Genomic DNA, 26,483 nt, shown 5'->3' with positions numbered 1-26,483 from the left:
AACAGAAGCAGACTACTCTCGATCGTCTGTACAATCGGCAGCAACCATTGTTTGGTCCTCCTCATTGTTCTTTTGGTCGATGCGTCGTCGACTTTGGAAAGCAACCGTTTAGTGATGAGTGTGTGAGTTCTGACCACACTTTGCGTCTATTGCTGCAATGGAAGCACTATGCCCCCCGTTGGCGATACTGCCATTCAATTAAACCACTGGAAGTGGCTCCCGTCTTGATGGAGAAGGCTTTTGGGATAGCGGAAGATAAAGTGTGTTATACCTTTTGACTATAGTTTTACGGTGTTTTGTATAGTGAACAAAGGGGCCTCCCTTAGCTCAGTCGGTAAAGGTGCAGCTACAAAGCAAGACCATGCTGGAGGTGGCTGGGTTCGATTCCCGGTTCGGTCTAGGAACTTTTCGGGTTGTAAATTTTCTCGACTTCCCTGGGCAGAGAAGTATGATTGGACTTGCCACACAATCATATCAATGCAAAAATGGTACAGGCATCGAAAGCTCCCAATTAATAACTGTGGAAGTGCATCTAGAACACTAAGTGGAGAGCACGTAATAAGCTAATATGCGATATGGAATAAGCTTGAAATGCGATGAAGAAGAAGAATATAGTGAACAAGAACCTTCGGCTGTGTAAAGTAAATTCAATTGAGCTTTATCAAATAAATTAATAAACAAACAAACAAAAAAGTTTGTCTGGTGTGTTAGGTAACAAAATAAAAACCGAAAGAATAGTGCGTAGCAGGAGGTTGAAAACTTGTTCCAATCACACACATTCATCGAATGCTTGGTGACTTTCAATTTAAAGACTGCTAACAACATTCTAATGTCTAATGAACGCTCATTTTTTAAATGTTCCATGATAATCATCAAACTTAAATTTTTTGTGAATTGAACCAGGATTCAAAAAAATCGGGAAGATACGACAAGTTTTAAACATAATTGTTTAAACAAATTATGCGTAATCTGGGAACACTTTCACTCAAAGCAATATCATCTTCCTCGTTGTGGCGAAGCCCTAGTTGCTCCTCTAAAGGTTAACATCTTCTTTTCCTCTATTCAACGTCGGTCTCTGTTCGCAATCTAGTGCCAATCAAAAGGTTAACATTTCATAAGAGCAGAAATATATACAACTCTAGCATAAACATATTTCGTTAAAATAATATTCAAATTCTACGTATTTAAAAAAAAGGCCATAATTGATCTGAGCACATTAAAAAAAAAAAATATCGCTGAAACAACCACCAAATGACAAATTTAAGGTGCTCCTCTTTCATTTGAGTTTCAGTTTTTGGGCTTAAACGGGTTTAAAAGCTACCCAACAAACAATTTGAGTTTATCAACAGCTGAATAAGCAATTTTTTTAGCTGAAAATTACGCAAAAAATAAAGCTTCCAAGACCCTTCTATACAACATTTCAAAACTACTCGCAGATTAAAATAAGCTTCCGGAGTACGCGTACCCCCACTAGACGAAAGGCACCAAAGAAGAAGCGATGTAAATCGAGCTTGATCTCATGGTGGCGCAACGTTGAGAATCGATCAGAAGTATTGTATGTAACAAAACTGTTCTGAAATCATCTAAGTACCTCAGCTTTTTATGCTTACTGAAAAACTATTCGAGATTCTCATAACAACACGTCAAGAGTTAAATTCACCGAAGTTACTTCTTCCCGTTCTCCGAAAATTCAACACTTCCGATCGCGGATACACTCCATCATCACTCCGGATCCAATCGAAAGTGCAAACTAATCACGTCACGTCCCATACACGCAAAAATTCCACTCCCAACAATAGTCAATTCATCAACTGTCACACTGCCGGCTATCGCAACACGATCAAATTACATACCTACATCGATGTGTGACTTAGCTCGGCATCGCCAGAAACAATTTTCTGCCCGCTATCTAAATGTATCAGCTCATTTCGGACTACATATGGTCCAAGGTCTTATCATGCAGTGTCCATCGTCGTTACTCTGTCCTCCGCACACGCATATTCCGTCATCGTTTCCCAATCCGGCCCGTCAACGGTCAACAGCACTGAAGAATTGTAACCTGTCAGTGAAACCGTTGTTCAACCACGATGAATGTCCCGCGCTGTCCCAGATAGCGATATACGACAGCGAGACAGAGCGAGTCACGAAAAAATGCCGCCCAGAATCAATTGAGCATCCTCCACTCGATTTCAAATTTCAACAGCATTCCACTCTTTAATCAGTACCACTATGCATATTTACTCGCGTATCAATTTTGATTTCCCGCCCAGAAAGATAATGTTTGCCTTTGTTCCCCGGTCATGTTTTCCTCGGCTGAAGCTGCGCGCGGTCACTTTCAATTAAAACAAATCAACAAACAGACTGATTATGATGCGTCGTGGGCTCTCGCGCTTTCCAAGATGAATTTATGTTATTGAAAGAAGAAGTAGAAATCAAAATGGGTACGAGAAAATCATATTGGCATCCGCATCATGCTCGCTTGCACAGAAAGCGATAGGGTTTTGATTGGGCTGCATGGGTCGGAGAGGGAGATTTCTAATCAAATAAGTCTTTTATTTTTTTCATTTTGACCTAGCCTACGAGTAGTTCACAGAGTAGTAGTGTTGTAAACAATTTGTATACACAATATTTAGCATTTTTTTTTAATAATAGTAGGACTATTAAAGCGAGTACGAATGAATGGGGAATGAAGTACACATGAGATGGGAGAATTAAGAGGGTGGAGGAGGGGTGGTAGATTTGAAAAAAGAGCTAAAAGTAGAGTAAATATTACACAAAGTACGGTCGATTGCTATCGCTGCGATTGGAGTGATGGGTGTTGTATTGCGACTCCGGTATGGTGGAGTACACGTGGCCTAGGGTGTTGGTATTGTTGGACTTACTGGTGCGGTAGTAGCCCACGGGAGCTCCCATGGCAGTGGAGGCGTTTCCCTGCTGAAGGTTCAGTTGATGGTGTTGTTGTTGATGTTGCTGCTGGTGGTGGTGTTGAGGATGGTGGGGGTAGTTTTGCAGGTGCGGCGAATGACTGGTCTGGTGCTGCTGTTGCTGCTGTTGTTGCTGCAGTGGAATGTGGTGTGATGGCGCCGATGGGGCATGTGAATGGTGAAGGTGGAAGGGAATCATCGCGTGACCTCCTCCGACTGCGTGATGAAGCGTCGGGGCTTCGTACTGCGGCGAGGAAGCAGTCGAAAGTTCATCCTCGGTATTGTAAGTACTGTGGTTGGGAGAATGAGCCGACTGTGGGGGATATTGTACGCATACTTCGGAGTTGAGGCGCTTGGGCCAGGTGGCCGTCGGTGCGGTAGGATTTGTTGGGGCCGGAGTATACCGGATGTTGATGGCTTTGCGATGGGGGGCCTTATTTACAGGAGAATTTTTGCCAATGTCCGGCATGGCAAAACGGAGTTTGTCCCAGAAGCGCCGATCGTCCCACGAGATAACGGTGCAGGTTCGCGTGAGTATGTCCATTATGGGGTCCATCGTGAGCATCGATTGTGGCACCGAAGTGATTAGGATAAGCTTCTGTTTCCGCCGGGATGGTCGGATAAGTTCCAGCACTGCTTGCAACCCGGCTCGGAACTCCGGTTGTGACCACTCGAGCTGCATAAATTTGACACTTATAAACAGAATCAGCTTACGGGATGCATCGGCAGCTCCTTGCAGGGAATCGGCCAGAAAGGCAGCCGAGTGAATGTCCCGGTAGTGCAGGCAAAGTGCGTAACCATTATGCTCTAATTCTTGTGCAATTTGACTAGTAACCATATCGGCATCGGCCGCACTATAAACAAGATAACCATCGTAAAGTTTTTCGTTATCCTCGCACCGTTCCATCGTATTGAGTGGATCCTTGCAGATCCTTACCCCATACCGAGAGTGAGCCCACAGGCAAACATCGTTCCGGAAGATGAACACCAGCGTCACCAGAAGAATCGTCAGCACTAGTCCGGCTAGTACGGCAATCAACAGCGGTAAGTAGTCTATAAAATCATTATCGATAATCGTTCGCTGCACGGTTGGTGTCGCAATCGGGGCACTCTTGTGACTCTCACACTCCTTAATCGCGTCCTTCAGTAATTTATTATTCGAACATTGAAATTCACTTAGTCCGTCCGTTTCGTTAAACTGCCGTTCGACCCAGTCCACTAGCTTACTCATCGATTCACAAGCACAGGCCAGTTTATTACCACTTAACGAGATTAGCCGGAACTTACCGCCCAGTGGCATCAGTTCCCAGGGCTTTAATTCACTGATTTTATTGTCACTTATCGTAAGCACTTCCAATGATTTCTGATAATAGAACGATTTGTTTCCGATGGCACTGATGGCATTGTGATCTAGGAACAATTCCTTCAGATCACGCAACTGCTCAAACTCGGCTCCGCTAATACTTTCCAGCCCATTGTCCTCCAGGTGCAATACACTGAGCGCCGGAATTCCACCGAACGTTTTATTATTCAGCCCATCGATGTGACTGTTATTCAGATACAGCGACTTGAGTTTTTTCTTCCCGATGAAAACGTGACTTTCCAGCTGCCCGAAATTATTCCCATCCAAATAGATGTCGGTGGCATCCATGGGGATTTTCACCGGAATTGCCGTTAGTCCGACACTACCACAGTCCACAATGTTCGACTCCCAGGCTGTGTCGTGGTAGCAACTGCACCGATCCGGACATGTCATCTTGCAGTCACACGCGTCGAAATCACAGCAATGGCACGTCGCAAAACAATGGCTCTCGTATTTGCATAGAAACTCGCTGGCCTTCATTTCCATCAGTGGTCTTACCAACTCACCTCGCTCGTGTTCCATCGTGCACATCACCGAGTCCAGATCCTTCACCTGCGGGTACTGGCGAAGATAACTCAGTTCATTGATTCGTTGTAACCACTCCATGCTGCAATCGCAATGGATTAAATTATCACCGATATAAAACTCCGGCATTGTCCGTGTATCCGGAACCAACGTTAGCGCCAACGATGACATTTCCAAGCGGCGCAAGTGATTTCCATATAGCACCACCTTCACAATGCTCTCCTTGTTAGTAAACGTCTCCGGGGCAATCTCTTCGATCTGATTGTTGTTCAGCAGCAAGGTTTCGATATTTTTCGGAAACGAGCTCGAGTTGATGTGCTTGATGCGATTGTGCGAAACGTCCAACATTTTCAACTGGAACCAATTTCCCACGTCGTACCGATTGCCTAGCTCGGAGATATTGTTCTTGTGGATGTCCAACCACTCGAGCGACTGCGGGTAGTGCGAATAATCAAACCAGCCAATGTTGTTGTCGGAAATATTCAAATAGACCAGTGACGTGAGTGAGGTAAACACTCCAGCCACATCCTCTAGCTCGTTATTATCCAACCTTATGGCACGCAGTGTCGGATTTGAACTAAAAGCCGACTGGTCCACGTGCCGTATCCGATTGCTGGCCAAATTCAGTACGTGGATGGTTGACAACGCAAAGAACGTATCTCTAGAAATTTCCGTTATCTGATTGTCCACCAGCCGCAGTCCGATGAGCTCCTCCAGTCCCTCAAAGGAGGAATTATTAATCTCGGTTATTTGGTTCTTGCCCAAATCCAACGACTGCAAAAACTTCAAACTTTTCATCCCGGACGGTATCTCTTCGAGCCGGTTGTCGTTCAGACTCAGATCATGCAGATGGGTTAAATTCTCGAAGGCACGCTCGTGAATGTACGCAATCTGGTTCGATTCCAATATCAGCTGATTCAAAACGTACAGCTCACTGAAATGGTACGGTTCAATTTGTCGCAACCGATTATGCGAGATGAAGAGCGCATGCAAATTTTTCAAATCACTAAACGCACCATCGGCAATCAGTTCGATGGCATTGTGCTCCAGGTTAAGAATTTGCAAACTGTACAGTCCCTTGAACACATGCTGGTCCACTTTCGAGAGGTGATTGTATCCGAGATTTAGTACCACCAGGCGCACTTGGCCAGCAAATGTGTCACGTTTGACCCAAGTTGAAATCAGTTGATTCCGCGAAAGGTCCAACATTTCAAGCCGGTCCAACCCTTCAAAAACACCGGGTGCCATCACCGATAGAGAATTGTTTTGCAAGTTGACTTGGCGGATTTTGCGCGATGATAGGAAAAGTTCCGGAGTGAGGGCGGTGAGTTTGTTGTTGGAAAGGTTGAGAACTTCAAGTGTACCCAAACCGACAAATGCTCTGTCAGCAATTTCTTTGAGTAGGTTATCTTGCAGATAAAGCGCATTCAATGATCTTAACGCTGATAGGCCATTATCTGGCATAAGAGTGATGTCGTTTCCAGACAGGTCCAACACTTCCAAACCCGTGTTGCACGCTTTTCCGGGAGCTATCGGCCCCTTGCCCCAGTCGGACAGTGACAGCTGAGATAAGTCACTCAGTCTGTTTCCGGTTAGATTGAGCACTCTCAAAGTGTAAAGCGGACAAAATACTTCATTCGGTAGAGTCCAGATGTTATTATCCGCCAGGTGCATCTCTTTAAGCTCGGTCAGTCCCCGGAAGCTATCCGGATGCAGTTCGAGGTTCATCACAGACCAGTCAATATTGTGGGTGCTTAGGGATAGACTTTTCAGAACTTTCATGTTCGAGAACGCCATCGCTGGGATGTACTTTATTTTACAGTACTCAATCGACAGCCGCATCAAGCTGTTAAGATTGCCTAGAAAGTTTCCAGGCGTCGTAGTCGATTCTAAGGAACTTTCAAAGAACATTATGTCGTTACACTCTAGCTTGAGCGATTTAATCCTATCAATTTGATAACTACTTATATTAGCTAGCAGACTCTCGGTCTTGGTTATGGTTTTGATTTTGCACTGCAGCTCGTCGGATCTTTTCTCCTGCGAAACTTCCAGTACGGCACCGGTCCAGGTGCATCCCTTCGGCAGGGCATCATCGTGCCGGAGAAAGTTGTTGCGTCCTGCGGTCACCAGTGTACAGCACCGCAGAAGCACGAATCCACAACAGAGTAGAAAGAAGATCGCACCGCTTCCCTGTGCCGAAGCCAGATTGATGAATTTTTGCTGCGCGGTCTCCCCCGCCAGACGCAATCTGAATCGCAAATTAATCTACTTCAAACAGAAATTTTCATTCACTTCATCACCGAAGTCACCAACTGGCATTTTCACTCTTCTGTCGAACGGTTCACACTCTTTCGCACCGGAATCCACGCCACTCTTGCCACGGTTATTTAGTAAGAGACGTGCTGTTCTAGTTTCGATCGGAGCATAAAATACACAAAATTATCTGTTTTATTCACTCATCTCATACGATACACGCAGTACTTCGCTCGCGCACACACACGGATCCGGAGGTCGTGCGTCGGTCACTTTTTTTGCTTCGCCTTTTGCTTCACAATTCCTTCCGAGAAGCACACGTCGCTCTTTCACACGAAGCTAATTCACTCTATCCGTGAAACAAACGAGGGTGTTCGTGTAAGAGTCCACCGGAGAAACCTTTAAACACACTAAACTGATGGTTGTTGTTCGAATTCTTCGCCGTTTCGCTTATTTTTCGTTTCGACCCGACGACCGAATCTTTTCTTCTGGGGGCTCCACTCAGAGGCTCCCCTCGGCGGTGATATCCGTTTATAAATAAGCACACACCACCATCAACAAAAATACACTCTGCTTCGTAGCATGGAGCTTAGCCGATGGAAAACACATTAACACACAAGATTGTTTTATACATCTATTTTCTTCCCCTTGTGGACCGCCCTGACGGCCCAGCTTTATTTCTCCGCTCTTCCTCTTTTCTTCTGACTAATTTTATAATGCTTTTATTCTTCGCCTTGTATCTAGCGAGCGCGGCATCAACAACCATGCACAACACAATAACAGACGGTCGATTTTTTGTTGCCTTCCTTTCACTCCTATGACGAGAGGAAACCGTTCATTCTCCACTGTTTTTGTGGCACGTATTTAAGACCAGACACGGACACTGACAACGGCAACTGAAACAAGCGTCTTCTCACATTCGCGGTTCGGAAACGACTGACTGGTTCGTTACGAGACACAAACCGTCACGCTCGGCACCAGTCAGCTGAAATGAACGCTTTCGTTCTCTCTTTCTCTGTCTCTGATGCATTCCGGGGATCGAAAATAGTCTCTGTTTATGTTATGCTCTTCGCAAAACCTGTCCACCCAAGTACACTTGGAGTCTTGGGGATTATCCAACGGTCATTTACCGCTCTCATCAATCCATTCGGAATGAACGCATCACTTCCCCAACTTCATCCGTTCATTCAGTTCATGAATGTCTCAAAAGTTCATCCAATCGATGATCACTTGTGGAAAAGAGCGTAAAAGCTCCGCTTTCTTTGCTCTCTGTGGATTACATTATTCATCACGCTCTGCATCCACCGAGAAGGTATAGACACTGACGGTACCGGCGGTTTGGATGATTCTCATAAGTACACTTCCGGATGACGGTGGCGGTTGGTCTATGTGGTAGTGGCTTCTCGACTTTTACTTCCTCTCCGTGCCTTCACGGCCGTTTTTATTTTTCGTGTTCTATTCGCAATAACGTACCGGCCACCGACCGTAGCCTACATATATCTCTTCTGGATGATCAAGATCGTTTTAAAGCAATTAGCGATTCCGCAGTGAATGTGTTTGCTAGAGGCTAAAGTTGATTTTTTTCCGGACCCTTCATGATAATGGATAGAAACAACCGATAATGTCTTAACCCTGGAGCTATTAAACTTTGAACGTAGGGAAAATAGCCAACAGCATATGATGCATGTTTTCCGAGCGAATCTAAGCCGGATCTATTTCAGATTATGTGTGAATATAGCTTATTTCGTGAAGGTTACCAAGAATATAGAAGCAAATATTTAATTAAAAAGAAATATTCTGAGGCAAAGCATTGCTCAATGATACATTATGTTCTGCTTAAATTGTTCGACAACACCGAGCTATACGTTTTCAGGTGAATGGTTTGTCAGGTCTCCATAATCTTGCCGAGATTTGCACAGCCAGTTTCCCGGAAAACTAACTACAGGATGGATCTTGTGTTTGTAGTGGTTTTTCCGTGGTTTTATTGGAGGCAAGGATTTTGCTCATGATAAAAAAATAGCTGTTTAGAATTATATTTTTCAAGCATCAATCATTAACTTAATCGTCATGCTTTTAAGTGACCTTGGAACAGATATTTATAGAATATAAGGCAATGAATTACTACCCTAAAGTTCGAGAAGGGAAATCTCAAAATATTACTATTGAAGGAGTAGGAAACGTCATTTTGAACTGCTCGAATGGTAAGATTAAATTACTTTTATTCGAGTTATGGTACCCACTATTATAAACATGGTGTTTAACAAGTTTTGGTTTTATGAAGTAGGAATATGGAGTTTAATTGAGGCATAAACAGGTGTTCAAACATAATTTTGGCAGATTTTAATATCATGTTTCAAGCAAATATTTAAATGATCACCATATTTCAATATAAGGTTTTTCAGAGAAAAAAAATATCAAAGGAGTGCACTGGATATTTCCTTATAAGAGAGTTGTAAAGATTTTTCTCCTTTACTTTAATTAAATCTTTAGTCATTAGTTAGGTAGGTTCCGATTCTGCAAGTTGCTCGTGATCTTGACACTTTTCCCTAGGGAATGAGTACTTAAGGGGGTTAGTTTTTAATAAGTCTTTAGTGGGAATGGCACTGATGAAGACTGCACATTGTAGTCGAAATACGAACATGGATACCAAAATTAAATAAGTGGAATTAAATGGAAGATAACGATTTTTGCTGTTTTATTTTGCAGCAGTTCAATTAATAGTTACTTAGAATTTGCAAAGGGACTGCTTTCAGCAGTTGACGCAGCGGTCAGTGTCGATCGCACTATTGACAGGTTGTTACATCGGTCAAGTAATTGTTCAGTGCGCTTTTGTTCTTGGCCTGCAGCTCGATCGCTTTGTGGTTACCATTGGATGCAAAAATCAAGAGCCACATGTGAATAGGGCATACAAGCTTTTTGTAAACAAACCTTTATATGCCCTTTTCTCGCCAACCGAGGGTCGCTCATGCAAAACAACAACTTCATCGCGAAGGGGAAAGTTGCCTCTATCCGGCGATGTTGATGGTTTTCGTGGGTGTCATGTGGGTGGCGAGAAAAGGGCATAATAAGGTTTGTTTACAAAAAGCTTGTATGGCCTTTTCACATGTTGTTCTTGAAATGTGATGATGAGTGGCGTCTTTGAAATAAAGAATACCATCAAGCTCAGCTTTAGCAGAGCCCCACTTTGAGTGAAATATATAATTTCTTTAATGAACTGGATGTGGATCATGTCAGATGGAAGCAACTTACCGGATTGTGGAGAAGAAAGAAATTTACCAGATTCATAAATTTCAAGTCTGAAGAATCGATGCTGCATTGTATTGCATTGCTGCATTGCTGGGCAGTTGATTATGCATTATGGTGAGGAAAAAGCTTTCGAGATACTGGTTTTTAACATTTGACCCTTTTCATTATGATCATATCGAAAACAAACTAAAATGAACGGCCGCTATGAAAAATGTCATGACATTCACAAAACTGTATTTATTTATTTTTTTTAATTTTGATCAATAGAAAACCCTTGGTTTTAAGGGCATGTTTGAGTAACATAATGTATGTGTATAACTACCCTACTCACTGAGTCACTTTATCGATTCGGTATTATGACAAAAAAAAAGTAGAAGGGTCTGTGTCTAGGGGCACGAACGAAAGTTTGTCGAAGGACTAGTGGACGGAACGAGCATTTAGTTCTTTTAATTGATCGATAATCTATTATCTTAAGATATTCTATTATCTTAAATCTTTCCGTTTTTGAATTGTTGGCCCTGAAAAGGGCCGGTTGTTTTTCAAATGGTGGCCCTGAGAAGGGTTGTTATTTATTTTTGTTGTCCTTATGATTTTTTGGGACGGCTGCCGTGATTATTCATTCCTGTAATTTTAAAAGTTTGTTTGTGACCTTAAATTCTGAATGATGATATTACTACTTACCTACATCAGTAAGTATAGCCGATGGTAAGAGAAATAGGTGATGAATATTTTACATCTAAAATCTGGAATATGTAGCGCAAAGTCCGTGAGTGGTCAGAGCAAACGTGTTTGATCTTAGTTCTTTTAATTATTCGAAAATCTATTATCTTAACTCCTTCTGTATTCGAATTGGTGGCCCTGAAAAGGGCCATTTGTTTGTTGTTTGTTGGCCCTAAAAAAGCAAATCCACTCGCCCGGACCTGGTACATAGATGACATTGCTTCACGACGCCGATGATGGTGACGCTGTAACGTGCAGCGCACTTAACGATGATGGCCCACAGCGGTGGATCTCATGACACATCTGTGGCCGATCAGAAGTGATGCAACATTTTACTACGGGCTGGAGCGTTCCTGTTTGCAAGTATATGGCAGCATTCACACCAGACCAAGGCGTGCTCCGGCCAGTATTGAATTGGATTGTTGTAAAAGAACAACTAGCGCTACTTGGCTCTTTCACACTAATTCAAGTCGATGCCGATCAGTCATGATTCTTATTGGTGCAATACGTGCTGTTCCACTCATATGTCGTGTCCGAAGCTTATCCGTCCATTGCTCGAAAGTAAATGACAAAGAAAACGATTTGGCAAGTGTTTTTATTACCGCTGCTTTTCTCCTCCCTTCCTTTGATTGGTGAAATGGTGAGCGGTCAACCGAACATTGAGCTCGCTCATGTGAGCATACGCAATGTGTCGTGTGTTCGATTGGCGCTCTATCGTTACATCCGTGTTTGGGATTTTTCGTTACATGTCTGAATTTTTATTTGACTGTATTGCCCTCAATATAGAAATTAAAGACGTATTCCTACGTCAAAAACAGTAGTTCATATGACACCTCTTAACTTTAATGACCTTGCGATTCTTTAAAAGATCGCATCACCTTCCAAAATGAATTAACATCTAATTCACCCTTCCCTCCAGTGTCGTACTAAAGGGAAGGGTCATTAAACAAAAAACACCACCACGCAGATAGAGGAAGAGGATGTTCAATAACTACGTAGAAAGTTTAAAAGGAGGTTGACCATATTTGACTTTCTTGTGGTCCCCTAAGTTAGAGTGAAAAACATTCTCAACTCTAACATATCACATTCTTTAGGTACCGCCCTCTGTATGAATTCCTATATATTTGCATGATCTTGTTCCTATACATTCTGCCAAAGCATATGGCATTGTTGCTGTCAAGAAGTTTTTTTTTATAGAAAATTACTATGCGAACATTTTTCAATTACATTGCATAACGCTAACTTGATGTTTTACCGCTCCACAGTGGGACGAAATTAAAAATAGTGGGACATGGCTATTTGAGACGAAACTATTGAGTTTAGCAGTTTGATGTCTTTTAGAGTGTTTCTTCATTTTTTTTTCAGTTATTTAATTGAGAAGTGAACATTTTTGATTAAGGGGGTATACACCAGCGTTGCCAGACATACCGATTTATCGGTATTTATGCTGATTTTCAAACTTGTACCGATATACAGATAAGGTTTCTCAGAATATAGCTTTTTGAGCTTCAATACCTATTTATATCGATTTTTTTTATTAATAATCAAAATAATTACTGCCTGCCTGCACTGAATTTTCAGAGGAAACTATTGTGAGAGACTTTTATCTTTTTGAAAGTTACAATTTTTGAGCCTGCTCTAAAAAAAACCATCTTCAAAAAATTTCTTATGCTTTATACTCTTTCGACTAATGCCTACATTTCCTCGCCGTTTTTGGTAACCAAAGAGTCGAAAAACAGCTGATGGCTCCATCCCAGTAATTTCTGGAAATCGAGAAATACTTTTATTCAGTGGAAAAATAAGTCCATAAAACAGTAATTTTTGAACTTCCTGACATTTCTTTAATCTTCCCTTCGAAGTTTCTACCAACTTTCCCTAGGAATTTCCGTCCACCTTACCCTGCAAATTATTATCCGATTCCTTATGAAAAGCTATTTCGACTTCCCTTGGAAGCTTCTTCTGGCTTCGCTCGAAAGGTTATTCCATCTCCTCCCGTCAGTGTTTTTCAACTTCTCCGGAACTTCAGAAATGCTCCCAGAATTTTATTGTGGTTCCATTAGTTTCAGGAAAACTTCAGGAACTTTTCAGAAATTCTGAAACTTCAGAATAGTTCGGACTTTTGGGTAGGTTCAGATAAATTAAAGACAGTTTCATTAACTTCTGTTCAAATCCAAGAACCCGGGAACCTCAGGAAAGCCCAGAAAACTGAAATGAACTTAAGGTAACTGAAATATTTTGGAAACTTCACAAGTCCAAAGAACTTCAAAGAAATTTAATGGTTTTCAGGGTAGTTCCATTTGTTTTAGGAGAATTGAGATAACTTTAGGGAAGCATTAGTGCACATAAATTCAAGGAAATTTCTGAACCTTTTAATAAGTTCCGAAAACGTCAGTTAAGATCCGAGAGGTTCATGAAAATTTTGGTAACGTAAGAGAAGTTATATGAACTTAATTTAAGGAAAGTTCTGTGTTTTTACCGGCTGTTTCGAAAACGTAAAAAAAATAGCGGGAAGTTCAGAGAATTTTAATGCTGATGTTCATTAATTTGAAAAATAAATAAATTGAAAGCCCTTAAGAAGATCCGGGGACTTTTACAGAAGATAAGAGATTTTCTAATAGTTCCATAATAATCAAGGAAGTTACGAGTACTTCGAGGATGATCAGAGATCAAAATAGCTCCATTAAATTTAGGAAAATTGTAAGAACTTTCAAGGAGTTCCGAGTATGAGTTATTCAGAAGTGCAACCATTCCTGAGTTCCGAAAACTTCAGGAACATTTTGAAATTTTCAGGGATGTTTTATAAATATCAGGAAAATTGCTGGATCAATAGAGCACGTGAGGAACTTCAGAGAATATTGTGCTAACATCCCCCAGAAATCTATTTCTTCCAAATATTTTCCCATCTTCCCCTTGAAGTAGTCGACTAATTCGTAAGTCCTCTGGCGTCCGACTTTTTCCAGAATTTTCATCCAATCTACCTTAGGAAGATTCTCCCAGATGCCCCTGGAAGTTTCTTCCGTCTTCTCCAAGAAGTTCAATGAAAGTTCTACTGGATGTATCTATCGAGTTCTCCCAGAAGTTTATTTCGCCTTCCACTGGAAGTTTATCCATAAGTCACTCTCCGTAGGTTTTTTCTGCCTTATTTGAAGGTTTTTCCAAGCTTCTCCTAACTTCCCCTGGAAATGGCTCCTCCGGGATTGGCTTCCGATATCCAAACTTTTCTGGCTTTTGAATATTTTTGCGCAAGTTTCTAAAAAAAATTAATAGTAGTTTCTCAATATTTGCCTTGGAAGATCCCCATTGGATGTTTGTTAGATATATTTTAGAACTTCCTTCAAACTTCCCCCACAAGATCTTCTTTATTCTCCCTTTGGAAGTTTTGTTTGTACCATTAAGAGAATAATTTAAATATTTCCGAGAAGTTTCTTCCGACGAGTACATCTTTCAACTTTAGTCAAAAAAAGAATAGTGAATACCGATAAATACCGATTTTTTAATCATTTGATACCGACAATCATGAAAACAATCTGGCCGCTTGTATACACTCAGATAAAAAATAACGTTTTTTGTCTTGTTGAAATTGATGAACACCTGTGGAAACATTGTAGATGAAGTCATTTTAAGAAACTTTGTCAATACGTCCATTTTCTATCTCTCAAGTGGACGAAGTTATAGGGTGAAAATGAAGTACTAGCGTGAAAATGAAGTACACCTAAATACTTTTCTTTTTGCCAAACCTTTTAGTTTGAATTTTTCAATTTTTTCAATATTCTACAAAGTTCTAAGTGCTCTAATAATGCACATTGTTGCTCAATGCAGAAAAACTCCACTGCAATAAAGTATTTAAAAATTGATCAAACATTCTAGAAGACATAAAAATGCTACATTCAATAGTTTCGTCGCAAATAGCCATGTCCCACTATTTTTGATTTCGTCCCACTGTGCGCTCGTTCCATTTGAGTATCTCTCTAAAAATTTGAAATCATTAGAACACAACAGTAGACAACCATAGTAAGCAATGATAAGTAGAGGTTTCCAAGTAATGTCACTTTCAACAACTCATAAAATTCAGAAATGCAATCGAAGTGTGCCGTGGGCGCTATTAGACGCGTTTTTTTTATTTTTTGGTCTGTACAGTTGTCGGTTCTAATTTCAGCATTGGTCACGAGTTTATTCGGCCGGTTAGGAGCAGGCACTGCGTCTTCCAGGCTGTGTACTGGTGAACCGAAGCCATAGTGTCGCGAGCGATTGGTGGCGGAAAGTGGACGCAGTCCTTTTTTACTCTGCTGAGATCCCTCTAGTTGGAGCTGCTAGATTGTGTTTCGTGGTTGATGGGGTTTAAGCTGGTGTGTGACGAAGGAAAGGCGAGAGTGCTGTCCTGAATACCCGTTGAAGAATGTTGGATGGCCTGTGTTTTTACCGGTTGTATGATCCTGTTGTTGTAAGAAGATTATCCCGTTGATGCCCGTGGGCGATGTTGCCCACGGATTCATCCAAACCGAGTTTTGCCCTTTATACAATGGCAGGTTGAGAACAATTAGAGGTTATTAAACTTGATCAAGTCGTACAGCGAGGATAGTCCACAGTCTACCAACAGTTGTCTTGCTACAGTGAGTGAAAGTTCCATAGCAACACTTTCAACAACTCAAAAGATTAAAAACAGTCCAAATCCAAATTCAATTTTAAAATATAACACGTTTTGGGATATCCCTTAGCTCAGTCGGCAGAGGTGCAGCTACAAAGCAAGACCATGCTGAAGGTAGCTGGGCTCGATTCCCGGTCCGGTCTAGGAATTTTTCGGGTTGGCAAATTTCTCAGCTTCCCTGCGCATAGAGTATGATGGAACTTGCCACACAATTATACTAATGCAAAAATGGTGCAGGCATCGAAAGCTCTCAATTACTGTGGAAGTGCATCTAAATTGAGAGCTCGCAATAAGCTAATAAGCGTTAAGCAATAAGCTTGAAATGCGATGAAGAAGAAGAATAAGAAGAAGAAGAATAATAATAAGAAGAAGTTTTTCATTATTATAACCAGTGTCTGTTTTTATCATTTACCATCACAAGCAAGGAGTATCGCTTCAACCCAGTGTGGATGAATTACGGTCATTTTGAGTATCTTCGCTGTGAAGTACGAGCGAAGCAAACAAATGAGTTCATTATACATCAACGAATACGCGTTTGTTGATATTCATCACTGCTTGATTATCCAACCCAAAATTGTCAAAATCAGAAGTGATCCTCAGAAGCAAAATAATCAAATTCATTTTGAACAAAATTATTATTTTGAATTATGCCTACTCCAGAGCCTAAAACCTCGATATTATCATCAATTAAGCATGAGGCAATAGTTTTCCATCAATCTATGTATAAAACACAACAGAACACGTTAAACAGCGCTATATATGGGTAATATGAAAATAATCATTTTGCATTTGACCCTCAAAATCTTCCGCACCAAGATGAAGATGAAGATTGATATTGACAACAACACAGGTGATAATCAACATCCAGCCACGAATGAATAAAAACAAATGTTGACTTCGATACTCAGAGGTTGCCTTGATCAAGAAAATGTGTTTATGTCAAAATACAAATTCATCCAGGTAGTTGGTCTATCTGTTAAGGTTGTCTTCATTGTTAGCTAGGTTGAGTGTAGAAGGAATGAATTGTATCCTTCGGAGACTCGATCAGTGGGTCGAAACAAATAACTTGCTATCAAATACACAGTTTGGGTTCCGCAAGAGCAAAGGAACAAACGATTGTCTAGCGCTGCTCTCCACAGATATTCAACTGGCCTTTGCGCACAAGGTGCAATTGGCTTCAGTATTCTTGGACATTAAGGGGGCTTTTGATTCAGTTTCCATTGAAATTCTGTCAGACAATCTGCACAGATGTGGACTTTCTGGAATTTTAAATAATTTCTTGTACAATTTGTTGTCAGAAAAGCAAATGAACTTTTCTCTTGGACAACTGACAACTTCCAGAATTAGTTACATGGGCCTGCCCCAAGGCTCATGTCTCAGCCCTCTTCTTTATAACTTTTATGTCAAAGATATCGACAACTGTTTGGCAGAACAATGCACGCTAAGACAACTTGCAGATGACGGTGTGGTTTCCGTAAGAGGTCCACATGCCGTGGACTTGCAAGGGCCATTGCAAAATTCCTTAGATAACTTGTCTTCTTGGGCTATGAATCTAGGGATCGAATTCTCACCGCAGAAAACTGAACTGGTAGTGTTTACTCGAAAGCGGTACCCAGCCCAAATGCAGCTTAATCTTTTGGGCAGAAACATTACCCAATCATTGTCTTTCAAGTACCTTGGGGTCTGGTTTGATTCAAAGTGCACTTGGAATGCCCATATTACGTATTTGAAGCAAAAATGTCAGCAGAGGATCAACTTTCTCCGTTCAATTTGCGGCACATGGTGGGGTGCTCATCCGGGAGACCTCATAACGCTTTATAAAACAACTATTCTCTCTGTTCTAGAGTACGGCTCTTTCTGCTTTCTCTCGGCAAGAAAAAGTCACCTAATAAAATTGGAACGAATTCAATATCGTTGTCTGCGTATTGCTCTAGGCTGTATGCACTCAACGCATAACATGAGTCTCGAGGTTCTGGCAGGAGTAACACCCCTCCAGAACCGTTTCTGGGAGCTCTCTCTCAGAATACTAATCAAATGCGGAGTGACGAACACACTTATAATTGCTAATTTTGAAGAAATTCTTGGGCTGAACACACAATCTCGATTTATGAGAATCTACCACCACTACATATCATCAGATATGTGTCTTCCTTGTTATACTCCAGACCGTGTTCACTTCACCAATCGCAGTTCCTCAATTGAATATGATCTGACCATGAAACAAGCAACTCATGGGATTCCCGATCAACTTCGACCTATTATTATTCCGCGTATTTTTACTGAAAAGTACCAACAAGTCAATTGCATGAAAAGATATTTTACAGACGGGTCCCGTCTCAATGGATCCACTGGCTTCGGTGTCTTCAATGAAAACTCTAGCGCCTTCCGCAAACTTCAGGAACCTTGTTCCGTTTTTGTTGCTGAGCTGGCAGCAATCAACTTCGCATTGGGGATGATTTCCAACATGCCCGCAGACCATTACTTCATCTTCACGGATAGTCTCAGTTCGATTGAGGCTATTCGGTCGATGAAACAAGGTAGGCACTCATCTTATTTCCTTTCAAAGGTAAGGGAGCAGATGTGTGTGCTGGTCGAAAGATCATATATGATTACCTTTGTATGGGTCCCCTCACATTGCTCAATCCCAGGCAATGAGAAGGCGGACTCTCTCGCAAAGGTGGGCGCGCAGGAAGGCGAATTGTATGACAGGCAAATTTCACACGATGAATTTTACCATTTAGTGCGTCAGAGTACCTTTTCGAGTTGGCAAACCGATTGGGACAATGGAAATCTTGGACGGTGGTTACATTCAATTATTCCTAATGTTTCTTCGAGAGCGTGGTTTAAAGGCTTGGGCTTAAGTCGTGACTTCATTCGCGTGATGAGTAGACTTATGTCCAACCACTACTCGCTAGATGCTCATCTCAATAGAATAAACCTCGTGGACAGCAACATCTGTCGGTGTGGAAACGGTTACGATGACATCGAACACGCAGTTTGGCAATGTACGGATAATGACGCCGCCAGAGAGCGACTTTTGAATACCCTCGAGGCCCAAGGAAGACAACCCTATGTTCCTATCAGAGACGTGTTGGCAACCCGTGATCTCTGCTATATGCAGTCCGTTTATGTTTTTCTTCAAATGTCTAGTATAAGAATTTAATTCCTTTTGTATTTTGTCTCTCTTTATTAGTTTTTGTTTGTCTTGTCCCCCCGTCTCGATGAGTCTCATCGTCGCCCACTGGTCACCATAGCCGGTCGAACTCCGGACGAAGCTAGAACAGCACTACCGTTCATACTGGCGACAACGCTCTGATGAGACAACAAAACCCTACCCCAAGCTCCTCCCCTGATCCTATCCTTCGAAAATGTACCCTTCTAACCTCGAGTAAGCCGCGAGTAATCGGCCCAACTCCTACTAGACATAGAATTAAGTGAATTTTGTTACACACAGTGAACAATGAATTATCGGCTCCGTAAAGCTAACGCGATTGAGCCTTCCAAATAAACGAACTAGATAAAAAAAAAAAAAAGCACTGATTATAACAATAACTCGAGTGTCTAGGGCCCAAACATTCAGACCATATTTGACATTCATGTGGCCTCCTAAGTTTAAGTCTAGAAGATAGTTAGGGGTTGTTAAATTGTTCGTAAATTATGCATTACATAATTAATCATGACCCGTTATGTCCTAACACGGCACGTTTTTTACTGAACCGCTCTATTTGTAGATTGGGACATATTTTACAATGTTTTACCGCTCAAACCTTTGATAATTAAAATTTAACAGTGTCTTTCAGACAGTCAATCACCTTCGAGTTGCAAGCTCGCTGATCTGGCATGCGCCAAACTCTTTGACAGCAACAGTGCCACATGCTTCGGTTAGGCCCAAGATCGTTCAAACAACAAAAATTCATAATGTGGGTGGCATCTAAAAAACGTGATGTGTTACGGTATAAATAGGGTACGTGTGCCAGTTAAAATTCCAGTTTTGCCGAACTTGCAGCGTGTTTTTTTTTTCAGTGAATTCGGCAATGTTTGCATTTAAAAAGTTTAATTTTGTGTTGTAATAGGTTTCAAGTGTGTATAAAGCAGTCTTTGAGTGATTTTTGAGATATCCAATTCAATGATTTATCCAAGAATAGTTCGGTTTTTAAGCGTTACCAGTTGCTGCTTGTGGAACAATTTGTACATTTGGTGAGATTCATCCATTTAATTAAAAAATATTACAGTACATATGATAAAACGTATTTAGAAATGTAACAATTTTCAACAACAAAATACGACAGTGTATCGTTTGCTACCCATTTCATGCTTCAGTTGACTGCGGTGAATCTCCTTTTCCTTCTATCCCTGAATAGATAGTGCAAATAAGGGTGTCTGTGTGATGTTTTGCTGAACATGTTGAGTACAAAATTACATACTTCTCCTTCAACGTATTGAGAACACCTTATATTGCCTCAAAAGTTATCCTTTTTAAAGTAATGATTATCACAATATAAATGGGACTAATACGGAGCATGAGAGTTGATCAAATTATGCGCAGTTATATTTGCCCAACACCCCCAGCTGGGTGAGGGGTAGAGGATGACACACACATTCACATATAGGGCCCAACTCAAATTTCAAATAAATTTGCATGATTTTAATCACGTAAACACACCGACCGCACAATTATAGATCACTTCCATTTGATTAACACACTAGACTGACTAATCCATAATTGTTTTAAGCTGATCCATTGTAAGGTCAGCGTATATGGCAAAATAATGTTCGATTATAACCTTGCATCGAAATAATGTTGGTAAAGAATAAATAAAATTTTAAAATTAACATCAGCCAATCAGAGGACCTCTAGAGCTAAAAACTGGCTCACTTACCCTATATTCTACATTTTATCTCAGGGGCTGCTATTCAAGAAAATAGTTACTGATAGAACTCGGGCAGAACGGTACGGAACAAAAAAGCAATATAATTATAAAAAAAAAATTACGCATGCTCAGGGACTCTAAAATATTCATAATTATGCATTTATTGTTCAATCAAAAATATCTTTATCATGGCAAAATTAGCAACTCAAAATTCAGCCGAATTCGACCGAAAATGTCCCAAAGGGGGGTTTCCTGATGAGTGAGTAAATGTTCCTCGATTATACTCAAAATCGGCTCGAACATGAGGAAACCCGATGCAAATTTTATCTATTCTATGAGTACCGTAATGTACCGAATATCGGAAGGTGTCGTTAAACTGCACATCAATTTTTTTATTCAGTATTTCGTCTACTTTGCAACACAATACATGTGTCTGAAGATTCTGACTGATGCATTCAGACCATGAAAAAATTTACGTATTATTTAGAGCCTGGTAGGCGTTGATAATCAGCGTTCAAAAACGTTCGAATTTGTGAAGTAAGTGTCCAGATTTCGGTGCTTTACTGTATACTCATAAACTGAAAATAACATATTCTCATATTCTTGGAAAATTTTGCTTAGCTTAGCTCCACATAAAAAAGTTATGAATTTTAGCCAACGTGTAAAATCCCCGTCGTTTATCTTTGAGCAATAACTGGCAAAACAACGAAATTGTTTACAAACTTGCATACACCATTGCTGATTTATGCGATATTGCGTTTAAATTTACGCCATATCTAGCGTTAATAATGTGTTCGCAAGATATCACAGAAATTTACATGATTTTTTCATACGGTGTTGGCTAATTGCACATAGGGTAGAGCCCTACTTCGGCCTAATCGCCCATTTTGGGCCTATCGAGCAGAAAACTTCAAATAAATCCATGATATCAGAGTAAACAAGCCAATTATGCGTTTGGTACGATACTTCAGTCAATAAGCTACCGAACGAACTCAATGAGAACGCGTGATATGAAGGTTTGCACCCATTATTCTCAAAAACAAAAGAAGCGCTCCGACCAAATCAATTTTTATCTTCATCCGATAGGCCGAAGTGAATTCATTGGCGTTTCAGTGGCGTTTCAATGCGTTAGGCCGAGTTAAGAATCCGTAGGCCGAGTTTGGCGTCAAGAAGCAGTGTTAGACTTTTGATAATATGTCAACGATTGGTTTCTCTTTATTAATTCTTACGGTCCGTACGGAAAGGTAAATAAATTTGGAAGCCATCAGTAATAATAACATTCCGTTTGATGTTAAACTGCGCTAGATTAATAAATACTAAGTGCGGGTTGTGCTTAATAGGCTGGAAATGGGGTAGTTAATCCTATCAATGGTTGCTACTCCATGATTGATCAGAATCAGTGAAATTGTACAATGAATAATCTGAATGTGATGAGAGTGACCGTTCAATGTCAATGTCAATGTCTTGTATATCCATATATAAAGCATCACCTCCTTGGAATCAGGTGTGAGTTGCGAAGGAATATTAGAGTGGTGTTTGTTGTTTTGGGGATCGTGTTTACCTCTGCGTCCCCACAAAGGTCACAAGAGAGGAGATGTTGTTAGTCAGGGATGAATCCACCTCAAAGCAGAAAACGAGAAAAGTAAAATTCCAACTTCACTCAGTTTTCAATACCATGCGCTCTTCTCCGCTTTGCTTCAACTTTCGTCTTTAAATGTAAATTCAGCCATGAACGTTCACGTGCTGAGCAGAGATGGATTTTCAGCACCATGAGAGAGTCAACTAGCTCTAGTTAACTCTTTCATACTGCTGTTATTCCCGCTCCAATCTACACGATCACGAGCGTGTCTGAATAAACCTTAAAACTGAGGACGGCTGTACGGATAGTTTCTCCCAGGCTTGTTATTTCCTCACAAATTGAGCACAAAGAGCTAACTTTACGGTTTATCACATTGAGGAGAACGATTGCTCAGCTTTATGAAAACACATTCACATTGAGGAAAACACACAATGAAACGGAGAAAGAGTGGTGTGCTTAGATAAAAATTACTTTGCTCAATGTGTTATTTGAATGAGAAGCTTTTGATTTTGCTACCGGTGGCGAAGAAGAAAAGTAGCAATAGACAAATAAAAAAGTAATAACCGAGATTTGATCCGAGGACTCTGTGATCCCAAAGGCACGTACCTAACTAATTAGCCCAGTGATGCTTGCTAGAACACTGTAATAAAAACCAAAAAATAAGCATGTATTCCTTAAATTATCGCAGTTTCTTGAAGAGGAACAAAATGTGTTTTCCTCAGTTTTTTGCACAGTAGCTATCAGTAGCGATTACGAACTAAACGCTTATCAATGCTCATGATCATGCTCAATAGTATGATTTTTAGAAAATAAGGGGATGTCAAAAATATAAAATTATTAATATCGTCCCCTCTTGCCTTTCCAATCAATCGCAATAATGACTCGAAAAACACTGCTTATCGCATCACCTATCGCAAAAAAAGTAAACAATATTCATCCAATTACTATCGATAGCACTTAGGGGCTTTAACGTATTCTCATCTATTAACGCACAATCAAGCGTCTGTTGGGCCAGTGTCGTGATTCTGGTCAGGTGAGCACGATTACAGTTCGGAACGCGGATACGGAATACTGAGATCTTCCACTGTTTCTTTGCTCGGGCGCAGTAACGGAGAACACACAGTCTAACTTTACTGCTGGTCAAGTTTATTGAACGGAACATAACACACGGAACACTTGGTCAGGTATGTTTAACTTATATTTAGGACTAGTGATTACGCGGATCACTATACACTAATGGCCGTTTTGTATGGAGACATACTGGGATTTAATAGTTCCCCGAGACAACAATTAAGCCGGGAGAGCCGATTTACGGGCGAAGTACAAGAAAATGATGTCACAACTATTTGCTCGACAGTGGAGTATCCGCACTTTTTTGGGGACTATCTCTACGTAACAAACGCGGTGTCTTCGTTCAGATTTTTTGTATGTGACTTTTATTTGCATGCAGCTAGTGACTGCTCTATTCATTCCAAACGATTGCATTGTCGACAACGGATGTAAAACGTTTATACACGCTCTAAAGTTCCCGGGTGAGTGTGACTATTGTCAACAGCCTCCTAAGTAACAATTCAACAGCCTTTTGGTTTTCACTCTGATTTATCGTAGTCTTGTAACGGCAATGCACTACCGTATTAGCTTAAATATGTACAGCATTTAATGGTGCAAAATATTGTTCATCAGTAGTTCAGCACTTTACTCTGTAAAGTCTGACGATAAAATCTAAAAGTGTATGGTTTTGAAAATGAATTTAATGCAGCACGCTATCTCTTCAAGAAACTGTTCTGTAAATCAAACTTGAAACTTCCTAAGTGTTTGTTTATTGATGTGACGTTAATATTCCATAAAGTTGTTTCATCATTAAAAAAGCAAATTTTAAACCATTAGGTTTCAAACGGGAACAAAGAGCATATATTGTTATCTATTGGTGTGAATAAAGGATATCAAAAAATCACCCGCGCGATAAACGAACTAGTTAAAAAAAAGTCACCCACTGTTTACAAATTAAAACTAAAGAGATAAGTCTGCAAATAGAAAAATAGTGAAACAATTTATCGAGTGGGAATCACAAAGAAATGCCTAAGGTCGACGTGGAAGGAATAATTCTAGCGGTGCTGATGACCGAAGGGAAAAGGAATCCAATTCCAGAACTTCCTGAAAGATCCAGCAGCTCCAACTGAACCGTTCAACAACAACAGAGCAGCCGACTAAGAAGAATGAAGTGAATGCTTTCCATGAAGCACTGAAAGCCGTCAAATTAGACTCTTACTCACGGTGATATTGACAATTCTGCTTTGGTCACTCATTTGAGCTAACAGTTACAGTCAAGGCAAACCATTTCAATTGTCAATGACAATGCTGTCAGTTACGAACATGTGTATCTTATCTTATCTTGCTTTACTAAAGAGACTTAGAAGATTTTTATATTAATTAATTGGTAACGAAATTAAATGGCTTGAGCAACACTATTACATGGAACCGTTAATGTGAACTAGCATCTACGTCCTGAATTGCTTGGATAACAATAATGCCTTAACTCTACTCAACAACTACTCACCCTCCGGAGAGGATTTATTCCAACCTCGATGGTCTGAAATATCTGAGTTGACAGGAAACATCGGCTGTGACATCAAGAAGACAGACTTTATCCCTCCCCAAATACTGTTGGCTTTCCATTTTGAACTGCATGTTCAAGTATCCTTTTGCAACTACTCCATCTTGCCATACCATTCTATAATCACCACAACGGCTCTTATTAGGGCCACCATAATTTTCAAAGAATTACCCTAAACGTAAGAAAAATTTCACATAAACCTTTTAAAATAAGATAATTACAAAAAAAATAATCTTATAGGAATCTTGCAAGAAATAATATTATACTCAAAATAGTTCACATTAAGTAGCGTAGTCCTCCGTCAACAGTTCTTACAACCCATTGGATGTTTTTCTGAAAACCTTTTTTTTTCATGATTTGTTGTCCGTCGATCTTGTTTTCCGTACTTAGTACTAAGGTTAACAACCCCAGGGAGGCAGGTCCCACATCTGTCCCTACATATCGACCCATCAACTCATGGACCGGGGACCAGCGGACCAAGCCGTGATCAGAGATTGTATGCATCAGAAAATAGATCTTAGTATCAGAATTCCAAATTAGACTGATATAAAGATAATAATAACTATAAGGACGTTGATACCCCCATTACCACATCTCGGATTCCTCAACAATCAACCGCTTCATTAGCAACAACAGCTACAATAATCTTTGTAAATCCCCCCAAACAACATACATCTCCCATTACGATCACTTATGACCGCACCGAAACAACTCCGCGAAATGAAACCGATATTTATTCCATAACCATGATCAACCGGTCTGAAAATTCACCCTAATATTATAATAATTAGTTCTGTTCCTTTTACATCGCTTCCACATTTCACCACTAACGATCATCACTTCCCTCAACCGTAATAAGCCAAATGCGCATACCTCGGCGTCTGTCATTGCACTCGAGCCCATAGACCACAGTTTTAGAAGCTAGACTAGGGGCCAAACACGTTTTTGCCTTATTACCGCTCTCTGCTCAGCCATTCCAGCGAAAGGTACTAAACAAAACGCCCGAAAATGGGCACAAAAAATTAAACACAAATAACAATTTGTAGTACCGAAATTATTTCCCTTCACTCGATGATCCATGTTCCCTCGTTGTAATTCCCCCTGAGCTTTAGATGCCCGAAAGCAGTAAGCGAACTGTTCGCTCTAGCGTAAAACCTTAAACAGCACGTTATTTTTTTATCACTGTTGATTGTGATTCATGGAAGGTTGAAATGCGTTCCCGAAATTGTGAAGCATGCAGTAAAGTATAAACCACGCGCATACTCGCGACCGCGAGTTGAATGGTTTTTTTCTTTCTTTCATACTTCTTGCTTGTGGGTATCATACCTACTGACGATCATTACGACTGACTGGATCATTTTGTCCACGCTAAACTGGTGTTGCTATCGCGGAGGGCAGGGCTGTATCGCTTGGTGAAGTTTTTTTTAAATTATGTAATTAGTAATTGAAGAATCAAAGTGACGATTGACTCACAGATGGCGCGTGGGTGAAGGGTGAAAATGGGAATGACGTTTTGATATCTGTCAAATTGCATGAAATCTTTTTTAGTACATCATCATTTTCGTAATTGCGGATCTAAAAACTAGGTGTCGCATGACCAGTTTTGATTCGCCAATGTATCTTAATAAAATACTAATTTCACCATTGAATCCGACAGATATCGCACCACCAGTGACAGTAAGACCAGTTTTGCAGCATGGAGATTTTTTGAATTTATTTTCAAATATTGCTACTCTCGATGAG

At 40.6% G+C, this 26,483-nt stretch overlaps 1 protein-coding gene across 1 annotated transcript; it reads right to left on the bottom strand.

Annotated features, from left to right (window-relative positions):
- Positions 1 to 1,224: 1,224 nt before the first annotated feature.
- On the bottom strand, positions 1,225 to 7,072 carry LOC135707987 (toll-like receptor 6). The gene has a single exon (XM_065229897.1). It carries the CDS (start codon positions 6,721 to 6,723, stop codon positions 2,770 to 2,772), a length of 3,954 nt encoding a protein of 1,317 aa, XP_065085969.1. The 5' UTR covers positions 6,724 to 7,072; the 3' UTR covers positions 1,225 to 2,769.
- Positions 7,073 to 26,483: the final 19,411 nt, after the last annotated feature.

Source organism: Ochlerotatus camptorhynchus, unplaced genomic scaffold (assembly GCF_037179485.1).
Source record: "Ochlerotatus camptorhynchus isolate MF236.1 unplaced genomic scaffold, CSIRO-AGI_Acam_v1.1 ptg000324l, whole genome shotgun sequence".
NCBI lineage: Eukaryota > Metazoa > Arthropoda > Insecta > Diptera > Culicidae > Ochlerotatus > Ochlerotatus camptorhynchus.
The sequence above is the reverse complement of the archived record's forward strand: the minus strand, read 5'-3'. Positions and strand labels throughout refer to the sequence as shown.

Bases quoted from the DNA above. Each gene is read 5' to 3' on its own strand.
- LOC135707987 (XM_065229897.1), bottom strand. From the start codon at position 6,723: ATGTTCTTTGAAAGTTCCTTAGAATCGACTACGACGCCTGGAAACTTT.